Raw genomic sequence first — 27,720 nt, forward strand, 5'->3', positions numbered from 1 at the left:
TAAATAGAGAACGACCATTCTTGGGATTTCAAAGGCTCGATGGTCCCTTCCGTTGCAGAACAGGTGGCCACCATCCCTGAAGGCGTTTGGCAATGATTGCTAAACGCTCATAAGGGGATTCGAGCGAAAAGAGGCCAGGAGCCAGAGATCCCAAGAAGAGGAAACGAACGGACATCGCCAGTTGGCTTAAAAGCCATGAATGTCAGAGACAGAAGGGGTTGTTGGGTTGTTACTGAAACCAAGCATAAGAAGGCAGCGCAGAGGTTTGAAAGAGCTCAATTGAGAACATGATCGCAGAAAGCAAAAGGCAGAAGCAAAAAGAGGCCGAGAGAGCAAAAGTGAATGTGCAGAGCAGCCGAGGGAGTCACTTGGAAGTCAAGTGAAAAACCAGAGAGTTGTACATTGCTGAGAGCCAAAGAAACCAGAGCTGAAGAGCCATAGCCAGAGCCAAGAGCCAGAGCCAAAGCCGAGAGCTTTAAGAGCCAAGGATAAAATGGTGTATAAACCCATTGTTTCTGTGTAAAACAGTGGAGTTGAGCCAAGAGCTTGTAAAAGGACTTTGCCATAATCCCAGAGAGCCTAGTCGAGTTGACTAGAGCTCAAGGAGACGTAACCCAAGAGTTTTGGGTGAACTCCCAGTTAAATTGTTGTCTTACGTGTTTGTTTACTGCTGCATTATTTACTGTTATATGTATTTATATATCAATTTAAGCACATCAACTTATATCACAGCAACAGAACTTAAAAGCATATAATCAGTTAAAAACAAATACCAGCATACACCTATATTTTCAAGCATTTCTTAATTCCGCATTGGTTAATCAATAAGACTTGGGAATATTTAAGCTTTGGAAGTGGGAGAAGTTCTTGTAAGTTAAACAAGAAGCCTAAGAGCCTCATTTTTAGATCATTTAGTCATGTAATTTGTTCATAATGTCATGGTTTTTTTAATTTTATGGTTGAAAATTCTCCCTTTTTTTGTATCTTTAATGTTATGTTTCAAAACAATTAGAATTTTAATGATCTTTAGTGTCATGTTATTATATGTTTAACAACATGGATGAAAACTAATAGAATTTTAATGTGTTTCAGATCCCATTATTTTATCTTTACCATCATTACTAAAACATGTCGAAATTATACTTAGGAAAGAAAAATGTTATTCTACCAATTAGGTCTAGCAATTACCAATTCACTACGTTGTTAAAAAAAAAAAATCATTAGTGTGTTTTTCCCTTCAAAAACAGTGGTTTTTTTGCATATAAAAATTCAATTTTACTGTCAATTCTTTGAAATGTTGAAAATTTTCCCTTAAAAAAACCATCATTCCAGTATCAACACTTTTCGTTTTCAAAGTGTTTTTTGCATAATTTTTGCACAAAAAATTCGTTTTCGCTGCCATCTTTAAAACATGTTCAAAATTGACCCTAAAAAAACATCATTCCAATATACACACTTTTCATTTTTAGCATTGTTTTTCATGATTTTTTGGGGTTTTTTTTGCCAAAGTTCCCATTTTGAGTTTATAGTTCTCGTTTCAAAGTTTACATTGTTTAAAGTGGTTCTAGTCACAACAACAACAGATAAGAGGGAGTTGTAATGCAGATGCAGAGTTGGCCGCAGTACAACAGTGTTAGTAGCAGCACAGATGCAGCATCAAGGTTGCGCACTAATTGGTGTGCAGTGGCAATTAGACATCAACAGCGTGACAGGAGGTGATACAGAAATAGTTGTTATGGTAAGAAGTGCAGCGAGAAATAACACAGTCCTTGCTAAGAGGGAGTGTTAGTTTTTGTAACATCGAATGTGTTCTATCCACGAAATTTGGTGGAGAGGCTAGAAAACATGAGATCTCCAAAACCCAAAAATCATTTCTTGAAATTCCACCTAGAAATGACTTGATTAATCGAAATTAATTAATTCTCTAAAAACTCACACAAATTAATACATAAATGATTTGAGCCATCGATTAAGATTTAATCTTAGGCGTTGAGTCCCAACGAGAAGATATAAGAAGAGATCAATCTGGTGATGGAGAATACAAAAACCCAAAAATCATTTCTTGAAATTCCACCTAGAAATGACTTGATTAATCGAAATTAATTAATTCTCTAAAAACTCACACAAATTAATACATAAATGATTTGAGCCATCGATTAAGATTTAATCTTAGGCGTTGAGTCCCAACGAGAAGATATAAGAAGAGATCAATCTGGTGATGGAGAATACACTTTAGCAGTTCGATTTCCCTGGCAGTTTGATTTCCCTGGGAGATCGATTTTCAGAGAGCAACAGTTGTTGTCGAAAAGCCAGAGATCAAAGCAGAGACAGTGATCTGGAGAAAGTTCTCCTAATCTGGAGAGGCAGCAACAACGAGAACAAGTTATTCCTAGTGAAGCAATGTCAAGGACTACATAGTTGCTTCAAAATAGCAACTTGATTTAGCTAGAGGAAAAATCGTTTTCAGTTCCAAAGGTCGGACAAAGGTTCCAAAGTGCTAGAGAAGCAATTTCCTTAGCAGAGACCGGCAGAACGACTTCATTAGAGGCAGTTCAAAGGCCAGACGTCATAGGGTCTGCGCAGAAGCTGACGCAGAGGGTCCAGGAGGACTAATAAAAATGAAGGAGAGTTGTATCGGGGTTGTTTGTGGAAGAAGGGGAATTCCCTTATACAATTTTGGCTAGATTTTCTTGTTGTTTGGATTGCCAGTTGGGCATCCATAGATTGTACTCGTATTCCATTCTTGCATAATAATAATAAAAAACCTCAGCCGCTACACCGGTTTTCCCAATTTAGTTTTTCCGGGGACAACTGTCCAAAAATAATTGTGTCATTTTTATTTTGTGTGTGTGCAAGAATTTTCTCAATTTCCAACATTATTTTTTTTCCATGGTTTATTGTGAAAATTGCAATAGAGACTTATTTTTTGTTTGTATGGGCAAATAAATTGTTAAATTAAATTAGCAATAAAAGAATAATTTCTAGTTGTTACTATAGATGAAATTTTCACAATATGAATCATTGTGCTCTCTCTTTGTTGAATCATCCAATGACTATCTAATAAGAAGAAAAATTTGAAACGGTTTTCCCCATAGTGGGTTTTGTCTTGGTCTTCAACCAATCTCGGTGTCTCTATGTGTGAATGTTTTTCTTCTATTGATCATTTATGTTACGTTGCATTGATGATGATATTAATCTTTCTATATAGTTGTGTATGTTGTTAAATAATGATGCAAATCTGAATAATGTTTTGATGCAATGAGGTGAATTAAATATGGAAATAATGAAATGCAATTATCAAAACAAAGAACAATATAACCCTAAGAAAAATTAACATAAGGGTGGGGTTAGGAAAAAACCCCATACAAACCCAGAGGTACAAAGGGGGTACATGTTAGCATTAGACAAGTTGGTCCCTAGCAGGGAGGAGTGTACTAAATTGCATGGAAAATTAAGCAAATACTTCAATTAAATTGGAAAGTTTGGTTCTTTGCATGCAATCAATGATAGAGATGGATTGGATCATGTTGAATGGTGGAAAATGTATGGCTTCGGTGAACTTTTGGCGAAATTGGCAGTTAAAGTGCTTTCACAGGTGGTTAATACTTCGTCTACTAGATGAATGATGGTATATGGTTTAATCCATGTTCGTATGTTTTTTATAGCTAATTTATCATTCTACATGTTTTTGTTGACATATATGCATCAAATATATAAAAATATATATTATATAAAAAAACGCTCCGGACCTTGAAGCTTCTGAAAATTGTTGCTCCCACTCCTGCTTCCAAACAACCTTGGCTTAACAAAAACCATACAAGTGGAACGAAGGAAAAAAATAATAGATGGCCCCTCTCATAAACATGACCATGTACCTCCTAGTGAAAAAACAAGGAATTCCAATTGGTAACAAGGGGAAAACAACTGCATATTTAATAAGTTAAAATAGAAAGTGAAGATTAGACACTGAAAACAATTTGAGCCTCAAGGCCAAAAAATTATAAACATATCTCCATTATCAACCAAAAGACCGCTGTGATTTCGCTTTCAGATTTCCTGAGAAGCAAAACACATAGTGAAGATTAAGCACTGAACAAAAGGACATTAAAAAGGATACATTTCCAGACATAAGCTGGAGCAATACTCAATATAAGATTACAACGTACAATTTATATATGATGTCAAGAACATAAATAAATCCTTGGGCAGCTTCAGAAGTAAAATATTTCCGGGCTGTAAAATCAGAACAATATAATCAGGCATCACAAGACGAGGACCACGAGACATATATACATGCTTATGGCTCCTCGCAACTGATTATACCTTTACTGTCAGCAAAGCAGTAGTTTCCAATATACCTTATACCAAAACCCTTTAATTGCATCTCCTTTTTAGTCTTCCTTCTCCTCATCTTCAGAATCTGCACCATTAACATAATAGTCAATGCTTACCTCACCCAACAACAGAGTGCAATGTTCAAATGCTTTACAAATGTTCAACCCACCTGATCTCACATCATCGACCTTCCCTCTTGATTTTATCTGCTTGACTAACACTCGGCAAATTAAAACCCACCAGTAAATATTGAAAACAAGCAGGCATATAAGTAATGTGTTGAAGAAATAGTAATATACGGGTCCATACTTGTACTTTCTTTTGTCCAAAGTAAGAAGAACTCCATAACTGCCAAGACAATTGGAGCATGTTATTTCACACAGCACCTAGATATGTTATCAAGATTCAATACAAGTGATTCACGAGTCTGAAAGAGGGTTTTAATTATAAGCTATCAGTATGACCTTCAGATAAACTACAAATCACGAGGATGATAAAAAGATAGATTAAAGAAAGAAATATTTTTTATTCATTTCATTCCTGACAGGGATCATAAGAATCTATTTTATCTGAACGTCCTACTACAGAATATCCATACGTAAAATCGTGGTAACTTCCATCCACATACTGGGTTAAGTATAATACAGCAGGCCTTACAAGCCAATTTATTTACACCTGTGACAACCATTTGAAGGTTGTGCTCTTCTTTTACATCTGTATTTACTTTAAAGTTTTCAATGACTGTATAGCCTGAGTAACGTTAGCTTCAAAACAATGCTTCGTGGAAAACACACAATATGTGTTAAATAAGAGATTTGATAACCGACTTGACATCACTGCAATATAGTGCAGCACAGGCGTTGGAGGTTGTAATTACGCAACAATCTTTTACATTTAACCAACTGATTAAGTGCTCTAAAGAAAATTACGAAAAATCAAATTAAAGAGTCTTGGAAAGTTTAAATGCATTTACTAGAATGAATGGATGAAAGAAAATATATTAATATACAAGCAAGATAGGTCAATGCAACTAGAATGTACAAACCATAATGCTAATGTGGGGATGCCAAAGGAAATTTCTAAAACAAAAATAATTAAAATAAAGATAAAAGAGTAGAGAAAAACACAAAAGGTAAACCATGGAAAAGAAATAGAAATAGCTGCTGCTCTATGCAAGAAGAGAAGGAATAGCAAAGAATCATGGGAACTCCACTTCTTAATATTTCCTTGGGCATGGCCAACAGAAGCGCGAAGTCTTATCCCATGTAATGCCCTGCACACACTAAGAATGCTCTTCATTTAAGGTTAGGCATAACTTTAGACCATGCAAAAATTTAAATATCCAGCCTCAAGGGGCTTAAGAGTACAGTTGATTGGGTCATAGAATGCCATTTAATTTTTCGTTGAACCTTGGTCCATCCTAGTGAAAATAATGTGTTATAATTTTTCAGCAGTCTATAATCTTTGTCGAAATGTCCACTTATCAGCTAACTATGTCCCATGGCAACTGCTATGTTGTAGGTGCAAGCTGAAATTATGAATCTTCAATGTAATTAACACCGAAATTCCATTATATGTAAAAGCAAGGCTATGCACTTGTGATACACTAAAATAAGCCTTGTAATGTCATTGATTATTTCTCACCGTAATAGAATGTTTCGTTGATGTCCGAAGACATTATTATTATAAGGTTTATTTATAATGTTAAAGTGAAGGAATTGAATGCTAGTAAACATGGGCTCGCTTAGAGAGGGATGCATGTGAGTGTACTTATTGATATCAAATCTCTATTGTGAATGCTAGGCCGGAATGGCATATCTAGGCAGAACTGTACTTGATATTGGACCTGCTAGCATTGAATGGCACAATATCTTGTGGATTGGTTGTGTCCTCGGTACTAGTATCAATATAGCAATCTCAGGTAATGAAATCACCACCCAGATTTTCTCTACCTTGAGAGTAGTAAAAGGAGGGTGTTCTCTTTCACCTTTTCTTTATATTCTCGTCTGTAAGGGTGCTAGAATTAATTCCCATTCCAGTTAGTGATTTCTGCTAGCTAGTTAATAGGTAACTGTCTCAATGTTGCTCTTCTCATTTAGCTGAATTATAGGATGCTATCTAAGGTTTACTTTTCAATCACTGAACTCTAGATGTTTGTCTCTGGTTGTTACCAGATTCGTAGGAAGTTTTTCCTCCAATCAATTCTACATGTACTAGATATCTTTGATTTGAATGTAAGAGAGCAGTTAGTGAACAATCTTATGCATTCGGACTCAGCTCATTACTATGTTGAAGACTCACTTCATTTTTACAAGGTATTAGAGCGATTTAAGACATCCTGCGAAGGACACTGTTGAAGAAGCCTAAATTTATTGGAGAAGAAGCGGGTCAAGAAAGATCATATCCATTTTGAGCCCAATGTGAGTTAACTGCTCAGAGCTAACTATTAAAAATTGCATACTGAGAAGTCTGTTCCTCAGCACCCAGAAAACGTTTTATTGATGTTGTGACCCACCTAGATGAAGTTGTCGGATGAAGAGATGTTAATCTAAAACAAGATGCAATTTACAAAAAAGTCACCAGAGTTTGTTGGGGTTATACAACAAGCCATCAAAACGTTTCTTGGGATTATATTCCTTAGCAAGTCACCACTAGCTAAAAGTCCATAAGTAGATGGGAATGCTGAGGACGCCACCACCACACTCAGGAAGATTGTAAACCCCACTATTGCTCTTTGCCCGATTAGCCAATGAAGAAGAATAACCAGCACAAATGTCGATGGGTTGTTATACGGGATCATGAGGGACGGATTTCTATGGAGAAATGATGATTTTTTTATCCTAAGGCTGTTAAAGTGCTTTTATATTACTTCATATATGATTTTGTGTTGACTTGAAAGTGTTACTTCTCCACTGGTATAAAGTTTTTTTCTTCAATTAATAAAATTTGCATCAGGTAGTGTAGACTGTCAAGTCAATTTAAACCCTTGAGAGTGTCCACTGTAGAAAGCCAATTTCAATTGCCATGTCATTACCCAGTCCTGTGTTCCCTGCGACACTGACGGGAACAAAGTTTATACTACACTAACTGGAAGGTGAGAATAAGAAACACTTTCACATTAGAAAAGTTATGAAATTTGACTTTGGTTGAAAACTGCTGGAAAATGTAACTAGTTTCAGTCTTCATAATTGTCATTTAACTCATGTCATGATCTAATTCGTATGTATCTATCAAAAGAAGAAAGAAAATGATTTTTGTAAAGCATGGGTTTCATGCTCAAGTCACTTTGTCACTAGGTCAAGCAGCCATTGAATGCTTCTAGGGTATTCATGAGTCAAAGAGTCATTGTCACATTGTAAAAGACCCTTCGGGGCACCTGTATCAAGAAAAGAAAAATTATTTAGTGTCTAGAAGGCTCCCAAGACCAAGTTGGCCAGCCAAGGAGAAATCGGCCTAAAGAGGGCTATTCAAGCCTCTTGAAAAGCTATAAAAAGGTGAAACTTCGACCTCGTTAGACACATCTCTTAGATTCAATCCACAATTAGAAAGGAGGGTGAAAGTCATAGAAGAGAAAGGATAAGTCTAGCGAAGAAGGGAAGAGACCCTAAAAGGGTTCGGAGATCTGAAATCTGCCTACTTCATCTCACACATATGAGAAACCTAGGGTTTCTAGGCATACCTCAGGTCTGAAGCTTACAGGAATAGTGGTAGATTCTTCTTGGGGAACTAAAAGGCTAGAAGAGCCTTGCTTTTGAAGAATATTGTTTCGCTGCTCTTGCCTTGTGATGGGGAAGGATGATTGGTGGCTGGCTTGGTTCTTGGTGGTAGCCTTGGTCTAGGCTTTGGTCTTGGAAGTCTCCTTTGAATTGATTCTATAAGAAGAAAAGTTATTTCTGGGTTTTCCCCTTGGAGGGGTTTTTCCCTGGCTTGGAGCCTATATCTTGTGCTCATTTTTGTATGGCTGTGATATTCATTGTTGTATCGCTGCGATCTTCATTGTTTTGGTGCTTAATTGATGATAAGAACATAAGCATGATCCAGAAGAAGAACATAATGTCACAAATAACAGTCAAGTGAGAAAATGTCAAATTAAATTGTTTCCCTAATCAATTTTCCAACATGGTATCAGAGCTAAGGTCAAGAGTCTTGGCAGCTGGAAGATCACTGGAAGGGTTTTGCATTGCTCCGAAAGGCCAAAAAGAATGGATTTTCTACATTAGTCTTGAAGACCGAACCATCCAGAAGTAAATCCAAGCAAGAAAATGTCATTTTCTAAGCATCCATCTTATAGAGCAGACCTTTAAAAAGTAGGTTCAAGTTCTGCACATAAATCCAAGGGTTTTGAAGAGGCCGAAAAAGTTCACCTCAGAAATTCGAGAAGTTAATAAAAGGCCGAGGATCATGCAAAGAAAGACGAGACCTGAAGTGGCAAAATTAAAGCTCCTGGAAATGACCTTTAAGCCAGCAAAGAAGTGTCCTTGGAAAGAAAAAAGCTTCAATTTTTCTAAAGGTATTTTAGGCATGTTTAATGGTTGTCAAAGCCCTAACCAGAGGGTCGAAGTCACCTTCATACCAAAAATTGTAAAGGAATCCAAAGGATAGAAGTAGTTCCACAATTCAATAAAGTGTGACATCTTGAAGAGGATACTAGTTAGCGTCTTTTGGAGAAGTAAAAGGATTATTTTTGTGCTTAATGGAAGCCCTAGTTTGAGGGCCAAGAGCACAGTGAAAACTTCAATAGCTTCAAAAGAATTGATAGAGGTACCAAACTTCTTGCAAAGTAAGGAAGAAGTTTGGTATCCTATTCAAAGTTCGTTTGAAGACAGGAGTTGTAGTTTGAGGGTTTGTAATAGCATATGTTGCATACACCTACCCGAATTCAAGAGGAGCAACAGTTAGATACCTTGGGAAGAGCATTTTGAAAGATTCTTGCCAGGAATCTTGGGACTATTTGAAGCAAGCTTACAATTGAAGTGAACCTTTGAATACGGAAAATTGACTAAGCTATATGCAGTAAGCTCTTCAGGACAGAAGGTATGGGAACCTTTGTTGAAAGAATGAGTCATCAAATTTTTGAATGAGGTATGTACAAAATTGTTTTATTTACACTTCAATTTATAAATGGTTTGTTAAGTAATTAGGGTTTCGTAACATGCTTTGTATGACTAAAATCTAGGGTTTATAGACATTGAAGGTTTTGGTATCTAGGGTTCATGAACCCTAGATAGGACTTGGATTAGAAAGCCCTAATTAACTGAAAAACCCTAATTGACTTGTTCCCCCATAGAAGCCCTCACTCTTGATATCTAGGGTTTGCAAGAAAAGATCTAAGGTATATGGTAAACCCTAGTGAGGGAGGAATTGGATAATCCCTAGTATATGACATTAAAACCCTAAGGATTGATGTCTCCAAGGGAAATATCAAGGACTTTAGGGTTTGTGTTTAAGAACCCTAGGAATATACCTTCTAAGAAATCCATAGAAACCCTACATCGTCAAAATTGATATCATGCTCTTGTATTTGTATATTTTGGCTTGGTTGTACTTGTCGGTGAATATTGCAAATACATAATGAAGGAAGCAAAATGAGAAGGATGGCGAAGCAAACTAGTACTTGTGCTTGTTAATGATGAGCATGATGGAAGGAAATAACTGTAAGGACCCTGAAGGAATTGATGCTAACAATTTCATTAAAGGAGTAAGCACGCATCATTGTATTTTCTAGAAGAGTCTTATTTTGGTATGGCATCATGGATAGAAGCATGTGATAGTAGCATATTTAGAGTCTACTTGAATTGCTTTGTAAGAATCATTTGGTCTTTCAAGAATGAGAAGTTTGAAACCATTTTGCATAACGTTCATCTATATATTGTCTAACATTATATTAGAGGTAGTTATTTTGCTAAGATGGATCCTCAAGATCCTATAAGAACCATCATTTATGAGGTCCTTGGAAAAAGCATTATGACAACGACTAGTACATATTCCATGTTGTCTGGAAATAATACTCTTAAAGGGATGAAGGAGTGCAGTTGATCAAGTTGCAGACTTCTTATGGAATACATATAGCTAGTTGATTGTGTGAAAGATTAAGAATGCATGTTTAAAGTAACTTTTGGGTAGGATTCAAATAATCCCGTAAGAAAAGTTGGTCATAAATTATGCATAGTGAGTCTTTTATTTGGTTATATGATGCCTATGAAGATGCAGTTGACTTACTCTAGAATGGATAGAATACTAAGATTTTTCACTGGATTAATATATATATATATATGAGTGATCAACATCTAGTATAATCTCTGAAAGAAAATGGTAACTTGGTAGTCGAGTTCGATCCTTGGGCACTCTGATGCGTGAAGGAAGATTCATGTGGATATGGACCTTGAAGATGCTAATGATGAGAAAGTTGTCACGATGAGGTAAGTTTGATGTTAATAATTATTATTGGTTATCTGGTTAACATATTGTGCTGCTACCTGGAAGGATGTCGCAGGAATACATGATGACAATTAAGGCAAGTTCAATTGTATGGATGAAATATAAGAAGAATGTTGAGGGAAGCTCAATATGTGATACCTGGCAACTGTAAAGTCAAGATGTACTCATCTTGGGATTGAAAGATAGCAGTACAAGAAGATAACTTGAATGTCAAAGTTTGTACTACAATCAAAGGGATCACTTTCTTCATTGACAAGACGTGATGCGTAAAAATTGATGACCTGGGACATGTCACAAGATTGAGGGAAGAAGATGGCTCCATGATACCCAGGAAGGAAAGAAGCTCGATACAATGAGATGCGAAGGAAAGAGGGAGCCATGCAGAACAAGTATGGAAACAAGCATGAGAGCTTATGGTTATGACTTCTCTAGTAGAAAAGGAAGTCAGGAATATCCTCTGGATTTGAGAGGGAGTAAAGGAGTCTCCTTGAATAGGAGCAAGGATCTATTCTCAATTTAAAAGGAGAATAGAGATATCCTCTCTGGTTGAGAGGAAGTGATGTTGGACATCACATGTACATTCTTTTCTTCACGTGTCATTCACTTGACTAGGACTAACAGTCATAAGTCTAAGTGAAGGCCTTGAAGAAAGAATAGTGGAGGATTGGATATGCATCTGTGATTTCCATGAGGATAGAACATCCAAGAAAGGAAAGGGACCAACACTCTTTGAGGAGAGGACAGGTGTCCAAGACGAGTGTTCGAAGAGAACAGATATTCTTTGAGGATTCAAGATTGGAAATCCAAGATAAGAATAGTCCTAAAAGGACATACCTTGTGGACATTCAGATGGGGTATGTGCCTTGTAGAGGTAGTGAGGTATCACACGTAAAGCCTCCCAACATAATGCTCTTGAATGAAGTAGAGCTTGTCTAGTTAGGCCTCAAAGACAGTGTTGGTTGATCATAATGTTGATGCTTACAGATGGCTTATCAATCTGACTCTTCTTATAAGAACTTTTCAAAGGGAGTATTGTCCTTGTACCAGTTGGACAATTATGAATACCTCCCTAGTTAAGAGGGAGTGTTGGAAATGTAACTAGTTTCGGTCTTCATAATTGTCATTTGACTCATGTCATGATGTAATTCTTATGTATCTGTCAAAAGAAGAAAGAAAATGATTTTTGTAAAGCATGGGTTTCATGCTTAAGTCACTTTGTCATTAGGTCAAGCATCCATTGAATGCTTCTAGGGTATTCATGAGTCAAAGAGTCATTGTCACATTGTAAAAGACCCTTTCGGGGACTTGTATCAAGAAAAGGAAAATTATTTTGACTTTAGAAGTGTCTAAAAGGCTCCCAAGACCAAGTCGGTCGGGCAAGGAGAAGTCAACCTAAAGAGTGTTATTCGAGCCTCTTGGAAAGCTATCAAAAGGTGAAACTTCAACCTCATTAGACACACATAACACATACATCTCTTGGATACGATTTGCAATTAGAAAGGAGAGCGAAAGGATAAGGCTAGCGAAGAAGGGAAGAAACCCTAAAAGGTTTCAGAGATCTGAAATCTTCCTACTTCAACTCACACATGCGAGAAACCTGGGGTTTCTAGGCATACCTCTAGTCCGAAGGTTGCAGGATTAGAGGCAGGTTCTTCTTGGGGAACCGAAAGGCCCGAAGAGCTTTGCTTTTGAAGAATATTGTTCGCTGCTCTTGTCTTGTGATGTGGAAGGATGATTAGAGGTTGGCTTGGTTCTTGGTGGTAGCTTTGGTCTAGGTTTTGGTCTTGGAAGTCTCCTTTGAATTGATTCTATAAGAAGAGAAGTTATTTATGGGTTTTCCACTTGGAGGGGTTTTGCATTGACTTGGAGCCTCTATCTTGTGTTCATTTTTGTATGGTCATGATCTGTTGGAAATACTAAGAGAGGGGTGAATCAGTATTTCTTAGCAATTAGTAACCTTTTAATTTTTTCAGAGCATTAGTTATTCTTTAGCTATTCAAAACAGTAAATAAATAGTACACAATTCTTAAAATTGGCAACTAGGGCCAACTTCCACCTTAGGACAACTCATATGACGGAAATGATTATTGCATTTGATTCCTCTTTTTGAGAGGTACAATTTTGATACAAAGATCATCTCATTCTAACAAGCAAAAATGGAATTTTGAATTTATTCATTCTCATGGACAAATTGTCAAGGTCGGCCTCAGTCAAACATAGGCTCATGAAGCCCAATAGATGTGTCTCCTCACCCTCAATGAAGTGTATAAATAGAAGTGACCCTTCTCTCATTTGGACATCATCTCAACTCATCACATCATCTTCTCTCTCCTCTCTTAATTGGTTCATACAACTTGGAGACTCTCTACTACGCACGTGTGGAAGAGGATAGATTTCTAGGCTAGTTTTGAAGGCCGAAAATTTCAGAGATTAGGGAATGCATTGACCAGCGTTGACTTGGAGTATTTTACCAAGGTTGACTTCGGTTTTGTGGGCAGAATTCCGATTTTTGCAGGCTGCATTCTTTGGCATGAATTGCGAGGTTATTGAGGATTGTTTGACTGTGTTGACTTTCTGGTTTGACCATAGAATTACAGCAGACTTTAACTGGGTTGACCGAGCTGATTTTGGGTTGACTTTGACTCCCTTGGCTGGCCGCATTCTTCTATTGTTGACCGAGCTGCTTGGAGGACCTTTTGGGGCAGCTTTGACCACCATTGACTTTTTGATTAAGGCTGCATTGACCACTGATTTGGCAGGACTGTTTTGGGCATGTAATTCTAATATTTGTACTCTCTCTCTCTCTTTGCTGAACTATTGAAGAATAATAAGAAGATTTGATCAAAGGGTTTACCCACATTGGGGTTTGTCCCTGGCATCTGCCACATCTTGTGTCTCTTGCCTTGGCTTGTCTTATGCATATGTTTTTATGTTTTATCTACATTTACTGTCAATGTGTATAAGTTAATGTGATTGCTACTGAAGATAATTGGAAATTGTCATTGGACCGATAAAGAACATTGAAGTAAATTGTGCTTAAGCATATAACATACCATTATTATCTATTATTAACATGGCATTAGAGCTTAGGTGAAGACAAAGCCCAAGGAAGAGTGAAGAAAAGCAATCACTAATCGGAGTTGTTGGACAAGGACTTGGAACTAGTCCTAATAACGACTGCATCTTTCTTCAAATATGAGGACAAGCTTAAGGACAAATCCAACTATCATGCATGGAAGATGAATCTAGATTTGACACTGGAAGAAAATGATGCCATGGAATATGTCAAGGAAGAATAGCAGAGCCTCCTTCAAATGCATTTGTTGTTGCACAAACAAAGTACAAAACAGGTGAGGTTAAAGCTAAGAAAATTATTGTTGATTCTATTCATAAGCCTTTGGTTGCCTATATTTCTGATTTGGAAACATCTAAGGAGATGTATGAAAATTTGGTTGGGATGTTCAAAGTAAATAATGTGCAAATCAAGTTCTCTTTCTCAAGAATAAGTTGAAAGATATCAAGATAGATAGAGGAGAATCCATCCAATCCTACTTCATGAGGATTACCGAGATCAAAAATGATCTCCTATCTATTGGAGAAGTCACTGGTGACAGGGAGCTCTCTCTTATCGCAATTGGAGGTCTTACAAGAGATTGGGATGTGTTCAACACTACCATTCTCAACAATGATAGGATTTTTTGGATTTGATGAGTTATTGGCCAGATGCACTCAAGAAGAAATAAGGATGGTGGAAAGAGACAAGCCCTCAAATGGAAACAATCCTACTGCCTTCTCCGCTCATTTTAAGAGAAGGAGCAATGTTGGTCCAAGGAATCAAGGTCAAGGGTTCAAGCTGAGATTCAAAGAAGGAAGAAAAGGAAGGTGCTTCAATTGCAACAGGTTTGGCCACTTTGCTAGAGAGTGTCCTCACAAAACGGATACTCCAAGAGATGATGACAACATTAACAACAACTTCAAAGGCAATAGCAATCAAAGGAACAACAAGTTCAATAACAGAGGAAAGACGAATGCTCCCACTGCTCAAAATGGAAATGATCGTCCTCCAAAGAAGTCGAGAAAATCCAGGGATGAAGAAGTTAATGTTGGTGTAAAGCAAAAGGAATTTTATCTTATTTTTGCCCTCCCCACTGCCTCTCCAAATACATTGGATCATTGGTTGATTGAGAGTGGTGCCTCAAGGCACTTCACTGGGTACAAGGAGGCCATCTCAAACTTGGTTGAAAAGAAGACGAATATGGAGATTATACTTGGGGATAATGTCACTTATCCCATGAAAGGAATTGGGACCGTTACTCTTCACTTAAATCAAGTTCAAACCCTCCACTTACAAGAAGTGTTATATGTACCTGATCTGAAAAAGAATTCAGTTTCTATTTCTGCGATGGAAGATAAAGGTTTTAAGGTGACATTTATTGATGAGAAGGTTCATGTTTGGAAAAGGAACCCAAGAGATGCATTCACTCTTGGATTCAGGGTTGAAGGTCTTTATCAAGTTGGAGGAAGTTTGTTGGGAGCAATGACTTGTGATACTTCTCTTCAATCCAAATTATGACACCGGAGATTTGCTCACCTTCATTTCAAAGCCTTGCCCAATGTAAGGAAGATGGTCATAGGGATGCCCGAATTCAACTTGAATCATGAAGGTGTTTGTCAGGGATGTGAAGCTGGAAAACATACAAGGGGACCATTCCCCTCAAGTAACACTCAAACCACCGATATTATACAATTGGTCCATTATGATCTATCAGGTATGTTGCCCGTGACATCTTTAGGTGGATATTTATACTATGTTATTTTTGTTGATGACTTCTCTCGCAAAACATGGATTTATTTCTTAAAGTAGAAGGATGAAGTATTCAAATGGTTCCACTCTTTGAAAGCCTTGGTCGAGAATCAAATAGGGAAGAAGATCAAAATATTGAGGACTGATAATGGGACTGAATATGAGTCTAATGAATTCAAAGACTATTGTAGAGAAGTTGTCATTAAGAGGAAGACCACTACTGCATATACTCCGGAACAAAATGGTGTTGCCAAAAGGACGAATCGTACTATCATAGAAGCTACCTGTGCCATGCTTCATGACCAAGGTCTTCTAAAGTTCTTATGGGGAGAAGTTGCCAACACCGTTGTGTATGTCCAAAGCGATGCCCACATCAAGCTTTGGACTTCAAGACAACTGAAGAAGTCTTCACTGGTAAGAAACCTGATGTTTCTCATTTTAGAATTTTTGGTTGTCTCGTATATTTTCAAGTGCCGAAAGCGAAAAGAAACAAACTAGATGCATCTGGGAAGAAAGGAACGTTTGTGGGCTATAGTGAAACTTCAAAGGCATATAGAATCTGTGTCTGGTTAAAGGGAAGTGGAATTAAGTCATGATGTCACTTTCAAAGAAGATTCTGCTCTTAGAAACATCCGAGATCTTCCTATTCCTCGGAAGGACAATGATGATGTTGATGCAGAAAAGCAGGATGAACCTCCGTCTGACGAACCAATGCCCAATGTTGAAGGTCCGATGGATCCCATTCATCCACCTCCTAGTGATCCCACTACTTCAAGAAAAAGACCTTTGTGGCTCAAAGATACTCTTGAAGATGTTGAGAAACATATTGCACCAAGGGGGACATTTCGTGAAAGCAAGAAGCCGAAGAGGTACCAAGGGTACTTAACTGCCATGAGTACCATTGTACAATCTGAGCCTTGCACATTCAAAGAAGCTGTGAAGCAACAAGTTTGGAAGGATGCGATGAACGAGGAATATGATTCGATCATGAAGAATAATGTCTAGGATGTGGTTCCTAAACCCAAGGACAAGTCAGTGATCATTTCGAGATGGCTCTACAAGATCAAACATGGAGCTGATTGGAGTGCTGAGAAATTCAAGGCCAGATTTGTAGCTTGAGGCTTCTCTCAAAAGGACGGAGTAGACTACGATGAGATATTTGCACCGATTGACCGATATACCACCATCCGTTCAATTATAGCCCTTGTTGCCTCGCAAGGATGGAAGCTACACCAGATGGATGTCAAAACTGCCTTCTCGCATGGTTCACTTAAGGAGGAAGTAAATGTGGAACACCCTGAGGGGTTTGAGGTTCAAGATCGTAAGAAACATGTATTCAGGTTGAAGAAAGACCTCTATGGGTTGAAGCAAGCCCCTAGGGCTTGGTATGAGGGACTCGATAGCTATCTTATGAAGTTGGGATTCACTAGGAGTGATGCTGACCTGAACCTATACTTCAAGGTTGAAAAGGACAGACCTCTCATTCTCGTCCTTTATGTGGATGATCTCTTTCTGATAGGTGATGACCCTCTCATTCATCAATGTAAGAGAGAGTTGGCTTCTGAGTTCGAGATGAAGGACCTAGGACTGATGCATTATTTTCTAGGGTTGGAAGTCTGGCAAAAACCAGGTGAGATTTTCCTTTCTCAAGGAAAATACATTGTGAAGCTACTTGAGAGATGTGGGATGGTGGACTGCAAGTCCATGACTACGCCGATGGAACTCAACTTTAAGAAGCTATGTGGAAGTGTTGATGGGACCGAATTAGCAAACCCTACCAAGTATTGTCAAATTGTGGGGGCCCTAATGTTTTTGGTCAACTATTGTCCTGACATATGCTTCATTATGAACACGTTGAGTCAATATATGGTTGAACCTCATCACATTCATTGGATTGTTGCCAAGAATCTCTTGAGATATCTCCAAGGCACAATCCATTATGAACTGAGATACACTGCCAGGAATTTGAGGCTACATGGATATTCAGATGTTGATTGGGCTGGCAATGTGGTGGATCGTAAGAGCACGTCTGGATGTTGCTCCTCTTTGGGGTCTACTTCAATATCATGGATGAACAGGAAGCAAAAATTGGTTGGCTTTAAGCGCCGCCAAGGTCGAATACGTTGTTGCAAGTATGGCATGTTGTGAAGTTGTTTGGTTGCGGAAGCTCTTCAGTGAGCTATTTGAGCACATGTTGGATATCACTGTCATCTTCCGCAACAACCAGAGTGGGATTCGCCTATCATAGAATCTCGTGTTCCACGACCACTCCAAGCACATTGATATTAGGTGCCACTTTATCCGGGAAATGGTACAACGGGGAGCAAAAGGCTCCAACACATTAGAATAGATGGGCAGGTCGCCGACATTCTCACGAAGCCATTGGGGAAGGTCAAATTCTTAACCTTCCGAGAGAGACTTGGAGTTGTGGAACGACCCTCCTATGAGGGTCCCGTATGAGTTGGACACTGAGCTCTAGGAGCTTGTGAGGGCTTGCGATACTTCTTGGAGCTATGAGCGACCATAGGGTGAGTAGTTCACCTTCCCCTAGTGATGTGCTAGATACAGGGTGAGTGGTTCACCTTCCCCTGTGATACCCCATTATGGTTGACAATGGACATGTGTGTAGGGTGAGTGATTCACCTTCACCTACCCAGATACATGTATGTAGGGTTAGTGGTTCACCTTCACCTATCCTAACACATGTATGTAGGGTGAGTGGTTGTTAAAATTGGAAACTAGGGCCAAACTCCATGTGGGTCATCTTATTAATGGCAGTTGATATTTTTCTTGGATCCTTCTCATCGAGAGGTGTAGTATTGATCTAAAGATCATCCAATTCCGATAATTATTCATGGAGATATGAATTTATTTGTGTTATGGGACAATTCATCAAGGTCGGCCAGCAACCAAATAAACTCCACTTGTGCTCAACGTTTTAGTATAAATAGAGGTGCCTTGAAATTTATTTGGACACACATCCTCTTGGTGATCTCTTCCTCTCCACTTGTCTTTGGATTTTGGTGGGAGGAGAGATCTAAAGAGGATACACTTCCCTAGATCCTAGCGCTATCATGGAGGAGATTTTAACGCAATGAAGGAAGCCAACATAACGCAGCAAGGAGAGATCTAATTGTTGGTCTAAAAGAGAAGCCCTACGTTGTCCTATACACAGCCCTATTGGAGAGCCCTATGCTGCCCTATACACAGCTCTATTGGAGAGCCCTACAGTGCCCTATACACAGCTCTATGGAGAGCCCTACACTGCCCTATACACAGCTCTATTGGAGAGCCCTACGCTGCCCTGTACACAGCTCTATGGAGAGCCCTATGCTGCCATATACGCAACTTTATGGACAGCCCTACGCTACCCTATACGCAGCCCTATGGAGAAGCTCTATGTTTCCCTAACTGTAGTCCTCCAGGTGATATAAAGGAAGACTATTCAAGCATGCCCCAGTCACAACCATGGAGGAAGGAAGGTCTGAAAGCGGCTTGTATGACATGGAGAAGAGTGCTGAAGGGTATACGTTGAAGTCTGTCCAGCAAGGCAACATATGTTGGGACTGTGTTGATAATAGTACAGTCACTTGGATGGACAAAACAGTGATGATACATTGAAGTACATTATGTTGTAAGCAGAAGATATATTGCAGCAGCATGTTGATGAATACTGCAGCATGATGGGTACAGCGATGAAGTGTATCATAGCATAATGAGGGGTAGCAAAATGGTGAGGTACAGCAATATGATATAGCAAGTTCATATTGCTGCTAGTATAACACATTGGGACAGCAGCATGATACTTAGTGCAGCAAGTTCAACTAGCATGCCAGGGACAGCAAGCATGCAAGGGACAACAAGCATGCTTGGGACAACAAGAAAGCAAAGGACAGCAAGCTAGCTAGGTGCAGCAAACACATAGGTCAGTATGGAAACATGGTGCAACAATGGCACATGATGCAGTACAGTGATGGGTACTGTCAGGATGAGATGCAGCATTGTGATGATGGGTGCAGCATGGTGCAGCACGGTGAGGCGCAGCATGATGATGAGATGCAACGCGATGATAGGTGAAGGAGTCACCTTGGAGAATCAGTTGAAGCAACATGTCTTCAACTGATCTCGTGTATCATCTTCTTAGAGATGATCTATGCTCTCATCTAGATAAGTCAAATTGTTGACTTCAGTTGTAAATGTACTATCTCTCTCTCTCTCTCTGTTGAACTATTGAAGAACATATAAGAAAAATTGATCAAAGGTTTCCCCACATTGGGGTTTGTCCCTGGCCAGCACCACATCTTGTGTCCTCTTGTCTTGGCTTGTCTTCTGCGATTTATGTTTATGTTCTATCTGCAATTTATTTTAATGCTGATGTGATTGCTAATCTGGAAAAGATATTGAGCTAACTATGAAAATTGAAATAAATTGCTCTAAGCATAGAACATACCTAAACTTAACATGGTATCAGAGGTGAGGTGAAGACAAAGCCCAAGCAAGAGTGAAAGAGCAATCACCGAAGACAGTTGGAAAGAGACAAAAGGATTAGTGGATTCCTTATACCTCTTCAAATTCACCAAGGGTGAAATCGAAGCAGAGAATATTATCAGAATAGTGCAGTGGATGCTTCTGATGGCCTACCTAAAGATCACTTCATTGGGAAGTCCGAATTTAAGGGTGGAAGGAAAGGCAGATACCTTGGTTGCAATAAGTTCGGCCATTATGCGAAGGAGTGCTCGAATGCCAGGGACACATCCTTTGATGATGATAACAATCATTCCAGGGACATCTTCAATGATCAAAGGAATGATAGGTAATCCAGGTCATCAAGGAAACGGCCGACTCTTTAGAGAAAGCAAGGAACCCCAGGTATGAAGAATCAAATGTTGTTTCTGATAAGATAAAGAAGCGTTATCTTGTATTGGCCCTCTCCTTCAAATTCTTTGGGAATCTGGCTTATTGATTGTAGTGCTTCAAGACACCTCATCGGATAGAAGGGTGCTCTCTCGAATTTGGTAGAGATGGAAACAACCGTGGGATTATACTTGGAGTCGATGCCACCTATCCCGGAAAGGATGTAGTGAATGTTACCCCCCAAATGAATGTGGGTAACTCGATTCATTTACACGAACCTTTTTTATGTACCTGATCGCAAGAAGAACCTGGTGTCCATTTCGGCAATGGAAATCAAAAGGTTTCAGGGTGGCATTCATCGATGGAAAGGTACGTGTTTGGAAATATAATTTTCAAAGATGCTTTTATATTTGAGTTCAGGGTTGGCAAGAAGTCCATTGGGGACCATGTCAGTTGACATATAGCACCGGAGGTCTGTAAGTTAGATGATGACAAGGATGCCTGAATTCAAAAGGAGCATGAAGGTACATGTCTGAGATGTATCGAAGGGGAAATCTTACAAGGGGACCATTCCCCTCATGTAGCAGGTCCACAGGTTTGGAACAACCCGAGGGGTTTGAGATTCATGATCGGGACTCTCATGTGTGCCAGTGGAAGAAAGCCCTCTATGGCTTGAAGCAGATCACCCTGGGTTTGATATGAGAAGATTGATAGCTGTCAGATGAAGCTGAGATTCATTAAGAGTGAAGTCGATCCAAACCATTGTTTGAAGGTTGTGGATGATATACCTCTCATACCGGCACCTTCTAAGGACGACCTATTTCAAACAGGTGCAAACCCTCTCACTTGCAGAAGTAAGAGGGAGTGGATTACGGATATGGAATGGTAAACTGCAAGCCCGTGACTACCTCGAGGATCTTAACTTTCAGAAGTTATATGGTGATGATGTCAGACCAGATTTGGGAAATGCCTCTGAGTTTCATAAACTCATTTGCATTGATGTTCTTGGTGAACTTTCATCCAGGCATATGTTTTGCAGTTAGCATGGTGAGCTCATATTTGGTTGAGCCTCACTGGATTGGTGCCAAGAATCTTTAGAGATATCTTTGGGGCACAATCTCTCATGGATTGAGATACACTGCCAAAAATATGAAGCTGCATGATTATTCAAATGTTGACTGGGCAGGCAGTGTGGAGGATCACTAGAGCACTCCTCAGTGTTGGTTCTCTTTGGGTTCTGCTTCGATATCATAGATGAGAGGAAGCAAAAGTCGGTTATTATAAGCACTGCCGAGACCGAATACATAGCTACAAGTATGATCTCGTATGAAGCTGCCTGGTTGTGGAAGCTCTTCAATGAACTGTTTGTACATATGATGAATACCATTGTGATCCTCTGTGACAACCAAGGGGGGATTCGATTGTTGAGGAATCCTGTATTCAATGATTTCTCTAGCAGATAGACATCAGATACTACCTTGTCTGGGATATGGTAAGTCAATGAGCGAGGAGGCTCCATCGCATTAGGACTGATGTACAGGTCGCAGACATTTTGTCAAAGCCCCGGGGAAAGGTCAAATCTGTGACTTTCCCGAACGACTTGGAGTCGTTGAGAGACCTTCTTATAAGGGTCCTGCATGTTGCATGCATTGAGCTCTGGGAGCTCTGGGGGGCTTGGGGTACTTACTGGAGCGACATACGACCACAGGGCGACTCACCCTCCCCTGGTGGTGCGCTATGTACAGGGTGAAAGGTTCAACCTTCCCCTGTGATACCCCGTGATGACTTTGGGACAGGATGATTAGTTCTCCTGTGGGCCAGGATGATTAGTTCTCCTGTGGCGACTGTTGGACAGGATGATTCGTTCTCCTGTGGGACAGGATGATTAGTTTGACTGTCGAGGCATCCTACCCATGCAGTCTGGGACTCATGGGAAGTACCTCTCATCTGATCAATGAGCAGGTAAATGGGGTTAGGGACCATAGTAGTACTATCGATGGACGCATCGTTGTATCTACCGTACTCCCTATGCTAGGATGACCTCCATTGATTTGGGATCAATGAAACTGATCTCGGATCAGTATGAGTGGTTCCAGACACTCTCTTGTGATATTGATCTGGGACCAATAAAACTGACTTCGAGTCAGTAAGAGTGATATGACACACTCTCTTCAGATGAATTTGACTTCGGGTCAGTAGAGAATGGTATGAGACATTCTCGATCAATTCTTCTTCTTCATGGTTCAGCAGTGCAGGGTACTAATGACAGAGATAGTACAGTCAGACATATGGATCAGCAGATGGAGTTCTCCCTAGTTGAGAGGGAGTGTTAAAATTGGCAACTAGGGCCAAACTCCATGTGGGTCATCTTATTAATGGAAGTTGATATTTTTCTTGGATCCCTCTCATCGAGAGGTGTAGGATTGATCTAAAGATCATCCGATTTCGATAAGTATTCATGGAGATATGAATTTATTTTTGTTATGGGACAATTCGTCAAAGTCGGCCAGCAACTAAATAAACCCCACTTGTGCTCAACGTTTTAGTATAAATAGAGTTCCCTTGAAAGTCATTTGGACACACATCCTCTTGGTGATCTCTTCCTCTCCACTTTTCTTTGGGTTTTGGTGGGAGGAGAGATCTAAAGAGGATACGCTGCCCTAGAGGATGCCCTAGATCCTAACGCTATCATGGAGAAGATTTTAACGCAGTGAACGAAGCCAACATAATGCAGCAAGGAGAAATCTGATTGCTGGTCTAAAAGAGAAGCCCTACGCTGCCCTATACACAACTCTATTGGAGAGCCCTATGCTGCCCTATACAAAGCTCTATTGGAGAGCCCTACGTTTCCCTATACACAGCTCTATGGAGAGCCCTACACTGCCCTATACACAACTCTATTGGAGAGCCCTATGTTGCCCGATACATAGCTCTATTGGAGAGCCCTATGCTGCCCTATACACAGCTCTATGGAGAGCCCTACGCTGCCATATACACAGCTCTATTGGAGAGCCCTACGCTGCCCTATATGCAGCTCTATGGAGAGCCCTACGCTGCCCTATACGTAGTATGGAGAAGCTCTATGTTGCCCTAACTGCAGTCCTCTAAGTGATATAAAGGAAGACTATTCAAGCATGCCCCAGTCACAGCCATGGAGGAAGGAAGGTCTAAAAGCGTCTTGTATGACATGGAGAAGATTGTTGAAGGGTATACGTTGAAGGTTGTCCAGCAAGGCAACATATGTTAGGACTGTGTTGATAATAGTGCAGTCACTTGGATGGAGAAAACAATGATGATACATTGAAGCAACATGATGTTGCAAGCAACAGATATATTGCAGCAGCATGTTGATGAATACTGCAGGATGATGAGTACAACAATGAAATGTATCATAGCCAATGTTGCATGAAGCACACTCCCCCCACCCGGTTCCAAGCCCAGAAGCGCGTCCCGTGCGGAAGCGCCTAGGAAGCTTCAGCGTAAGTGCACTTCCGAATTTCGGAAGCACGCTTCCGAATTTTTTTGCCGCTTCCTAGAATTTTTGGAAGCGCGCTTCTATGGCGCTTCGGGGGTACGAAGCGTGGTGCTTCAGAGGAGGAAGCGTATGCTTCCCATATGCTTCCGTAAACTTCCGGAAAATGCCGCACGCAAGGTAAAATTCGGTTTTTTATTTTTTATTTTTTTAATTTTTGTTGACTTGGCATAAAGGGGGTGGGTTAGGGTGAGGTTAAGGTGAGGAATGAAGGGAATAAAGCCCCCATTCATTCCTCATTTGCTCAATTTGAGTTTATGAGAGTTGGAGAAGAAAAGAGAGGAGAGGAGAAGAGAAGAGAGGAAAGGAGAGGAGAAGAGAGGAGACCTTGGAGGAGTGAAGGAGGAGAAGCTAGGAGAAGGAGGAGGAGCTTGGAGCAAGAGCTTGGAGGACTTCATCTACAAGAGCTAAAGAGGTAAGTTCGAACCCCAAACTCCCTTATTTTTTTGATGTTTTTTTGTATTTTTCTCCTCCCTCTCCTACTCTTTCCCATTGTTTCTACTTGCTCCCTTACTTGCAAGTTGTCCACCACCTATATCTATATTCCAAGATGGTGTTCTTTTGGCTTCTATGTATCATTCCACTCTTGGTTTTAATGATGGCAAGGGGGAAAAGGAATAGAAGGGAAGAAACACAAGAGGACGATGGTCCCAATATGAGTGACCCAATGTATGATGAGGAGGAAGGGTTTGAAGAGGAAGGGGATGAACCTGAAGGGGAAACTAAAACACTAGATGGGAAAGTTGCATTAACACCCTTGTGGAACTATGTGACCAAACTTGATGGGGGAAAGGGTGGTGGAACTTACAAATTTGTGTGCCCTCATGGTTGTCATAGAGGAAAACCATATTCTAGTTCATATATCCATGTGAGGAGGCATCTTTGTGGGGTGCTGGACAGAGATGAAAAAAAGGGTCCTGTGGGGGTACAAATTTGCCCAAACATTTCAACTGAAGAAAGAAGAAAATACATCCAAATAGAGGAGGCTGCACAACAAAAAAACAAGAAACAAAAAACTCATTCTGAATCAAGTGCAACCTCTAAATGGTAGTTGCTCATCTCCTCACGGTACTTCTGCAAGCTCTGGAGGTAGAAGAACAATAGGGGATTTCCTTAATGTTGCTGGGAGGGATGATGTGGATGGAAAGATAGTCTGTTTTCTTTGTGCTTGCGGTGTACCATTCAATGTGCTTCGCTCTCCCTATTGGCATGAAATGGTAAAGGCCATAAATGAAGCCCCAAAAGGATACAAGGCCCCCAACTATGAGAAAGCTAGAACAGTGTTATTAGAAAGAAAAAAAGCTAAGGTTCAAAGAGCTTTGACACGTTTTACAAATAAGTGGGTAGATTCTGGGGTATTCATTGTATCAGATGGATGGACAAATATTAGAAACCAACATTTGATAAATGTTCTTGGTGTTTCTTCTAGTGGTGCAGTATTTATTACATGTCATGACTCCTCCATCACTGCATCTGCACAAAACATTGCAGATCTCCTATTGAAATCAATCAAAGATGTTGGTCCAAATAATGTGGTTCAAGTGATCACAGATAATGCAACAAATTGTAAGGCAGCAGGAAAAATTATTGAGCGTACTTATCCACACATCTTTTGGTCTGGGTGCCTGGTTCACACATTGAACCTTTTGATGCATGATATTGTGAAGCACAAAGAATGTGGGTGGATTACTGAGCTTTACAGGAGAGGGAAAGAACTCATTAAATTCATCACAGGGCATACAAGGGTAAACTACTTCTATGGCACTTACTCCAAGTTGCAGTTGCTTAAAATTGCAAAGATAAGATTTGCTAGTTATTACCTCACCTTTAGGCGGCTAGTGAAGGTGAGACAAGCTTTAACTAATCTGGTGTGTGCTGAATCATGGGATGAAATTAACACTAACATAGATGGTGCTAATGCAGTCAAGGACACTGTTCTTGACAGTTACTTTTGGGCACAGGTTAAATATGTTTTGCAATTCACCAAACCAATTTATTACATGATCAAATTTGCAGATTCAGATCGACCAGTAATTGGGGAGGTGTATGAGCAAATGGATAGCATGTTGGGGCAGATTAAAGACATTGTTGAGCCTAGAGATACCACCTTGTACAATTATATTCGTGCAGAGGTGGAAAACCGATGGGAAATGCTAAATGTTCCATTGCATGCATTAGCATATGTTTTGACACCTAAATACTATCATCCATCATGGCTTTCAACACCAGCACCGGGGGGGGAAGCAGGAGAAAACCACACCAAGATCAAGAGGTTCACAGAAAATATATGGCTGCATTGAGTAAATTAATCCCTGATGAGGAGGAGGCTGCATTGGTACGGAGACAAGTGAGCAACTATACGCTTAACACTGGTCCATTTGGGAGCATGCATGCAATTAAAGATCGAGAGAATTTTTCTTCTCTTGAGTGGTGGAACATGCATGGAGGGGGTACTCCACTTCTATAGACTTTGGCATTGCGGGTGCTATCACAGGTGGTAAACACTTCTTCTGCAGAGAGGTGTTGGAGCTCTTATTCTTTCATCCACAGTGTTAAAAGGAACAGGTTGAGTTTAGACCGGGCAGAGAGTTTGGTTTATGTTCATTACAACTTGCGATTGTTGTCCCATTACTGTGAAGATGCAAAGTCTAATAAAGATCTGTTGATTTGGGACAAGAATCCAGAGGAGCCCAATTTGGAGGATGGAGTGTTGCGATTAGAGCAATTAAAGGATGCTCTTATTTAGGTATGTCCATTGTGGTATGAATTTTCCAATTTTTCCTTATAAAGCATTTCTCTAATTCATATTTTTAATTTTTTTGTTAACTAGTGTTTTTTTTTGCATGAATTTTTTGAGCGATTCTAGGATGATGATGATCGTGTTGATATGCCACACCCACCCCCATCTGGTCCCTTGGTTCCTAGGCTCCATGGTTCAACACCAACAGCAGGGGGTTCTTCTTCATCAGTTTCAGTGCCACTGCCACAACTTCCACAGGCACCATCTTCTTCATTGCCACCGCGTGGACGCCTGCCACCACGTGGAGGCCTGCCGCCACGTTCTCTTCATGGTGGAAGGAGGAGAGATTAGTAGATATATTCACAATCTACTACTTTTGTCATAGATTACTCATTAGACTTGTAGGCTTGTGAATTTGAATTTTGAACCTTTTTTGTCTTGGCGATGACCAAGTGACATATTTTGTAAACATTATTATTTGAATTTTGGACATGACAAATGTTGACAGTTGCTCACTTGCTAGATAAATCATAATATGCTCTATGTTTTATGTTTTATAATATGCTTAAATGTTTTATGTTTTATAATATGCTTAAAAATTTGATGTATGTTTGTAATAGCTAGAATATAGATGGTCGTTGTACATACTAGTAACTACAATGGAATCATGGATGCCATATCTATCTTGATTTATGCAAAAATATGCATGTTTTCATGTCTTCTACAATTAATTTGGTATTTGGGATGTTTGTTTTGAGTATAAATGCAAAAAAATATAAAATATATATATATATATATAGCAGACGCTTCCGCGGATGCTTCGCTTCCTAGATTTTTGGAAAATGACGCTTCTGCGTCCCCCTTCCAAAACGTCCCCGCTTCGTGCAACATTGATCATAGCATAATGAGGGGCAACACAATTGTGAGGTACAACAGTATGATATAGCAAGTTCATAGTGCTGCTAGTATAACACATTGGGACCGCAACATGATACTTAGTGCAGCAAGTACAGCTAG

At 39.7% G+C, this 27,720-nt stretch overlaps 1 protein-coding gene across 15 annotated transcripts in view; it reads right to left on the reverse strand.

Moving 5' to 3' along the window:
* Window positions 1–3,903: 3,903 nt before the first annotated feature.
* Window positions 3,904–27,720, reverse strand: part of LOC149260879 (ASC1-like protein) — a 239,390-nt gene continuing 215,573 nt past the window's right edge. For 3 of the 15 annotated variants that reach the window (XM_089421219.1, XM_089421195.1, XM_089421210.1), the window contains 2 exons: window positions 4,505–4,683; window positions 4,134–4,420 (listed from right to left, as the gene is read on the reverse strand). In XM_089421219.1, the coding sequence (XP_089277345.1) occupies window positions 4,392–4,420; window positions 4,505–4,683 (208 nt within the window). In that variant the 3' untranslated portion in view covers window positions 4,134–4,391. Of the gene's footprint in view, window positions 4,057–4,133; window positions 4,421–4,504; window positions 4,684–27,720 lie in introns of those variants that run through there. The other 12 variants (XR_016258338.1, XR_016258336.1, XR_016258334.1 and 9 more) reach the window with 12 other exon arrangements.

This window comes from Pinus tabuliformis, chromosome 6 (genome assembly GCF_031772625.1).
Source record: "Pinus tabuliformis cultivar Carrire ecotype Pingquan chromosome 6, CPIR1, whole genome shotgun sequence".
Taxonomy (NCBI): domain Eukaryota; kingdom Viridiplantae; phylum Streptophyta; class Pinopsida; order Pinales; family Pinaceae; genus Pinus; species Pinus tabuliformis.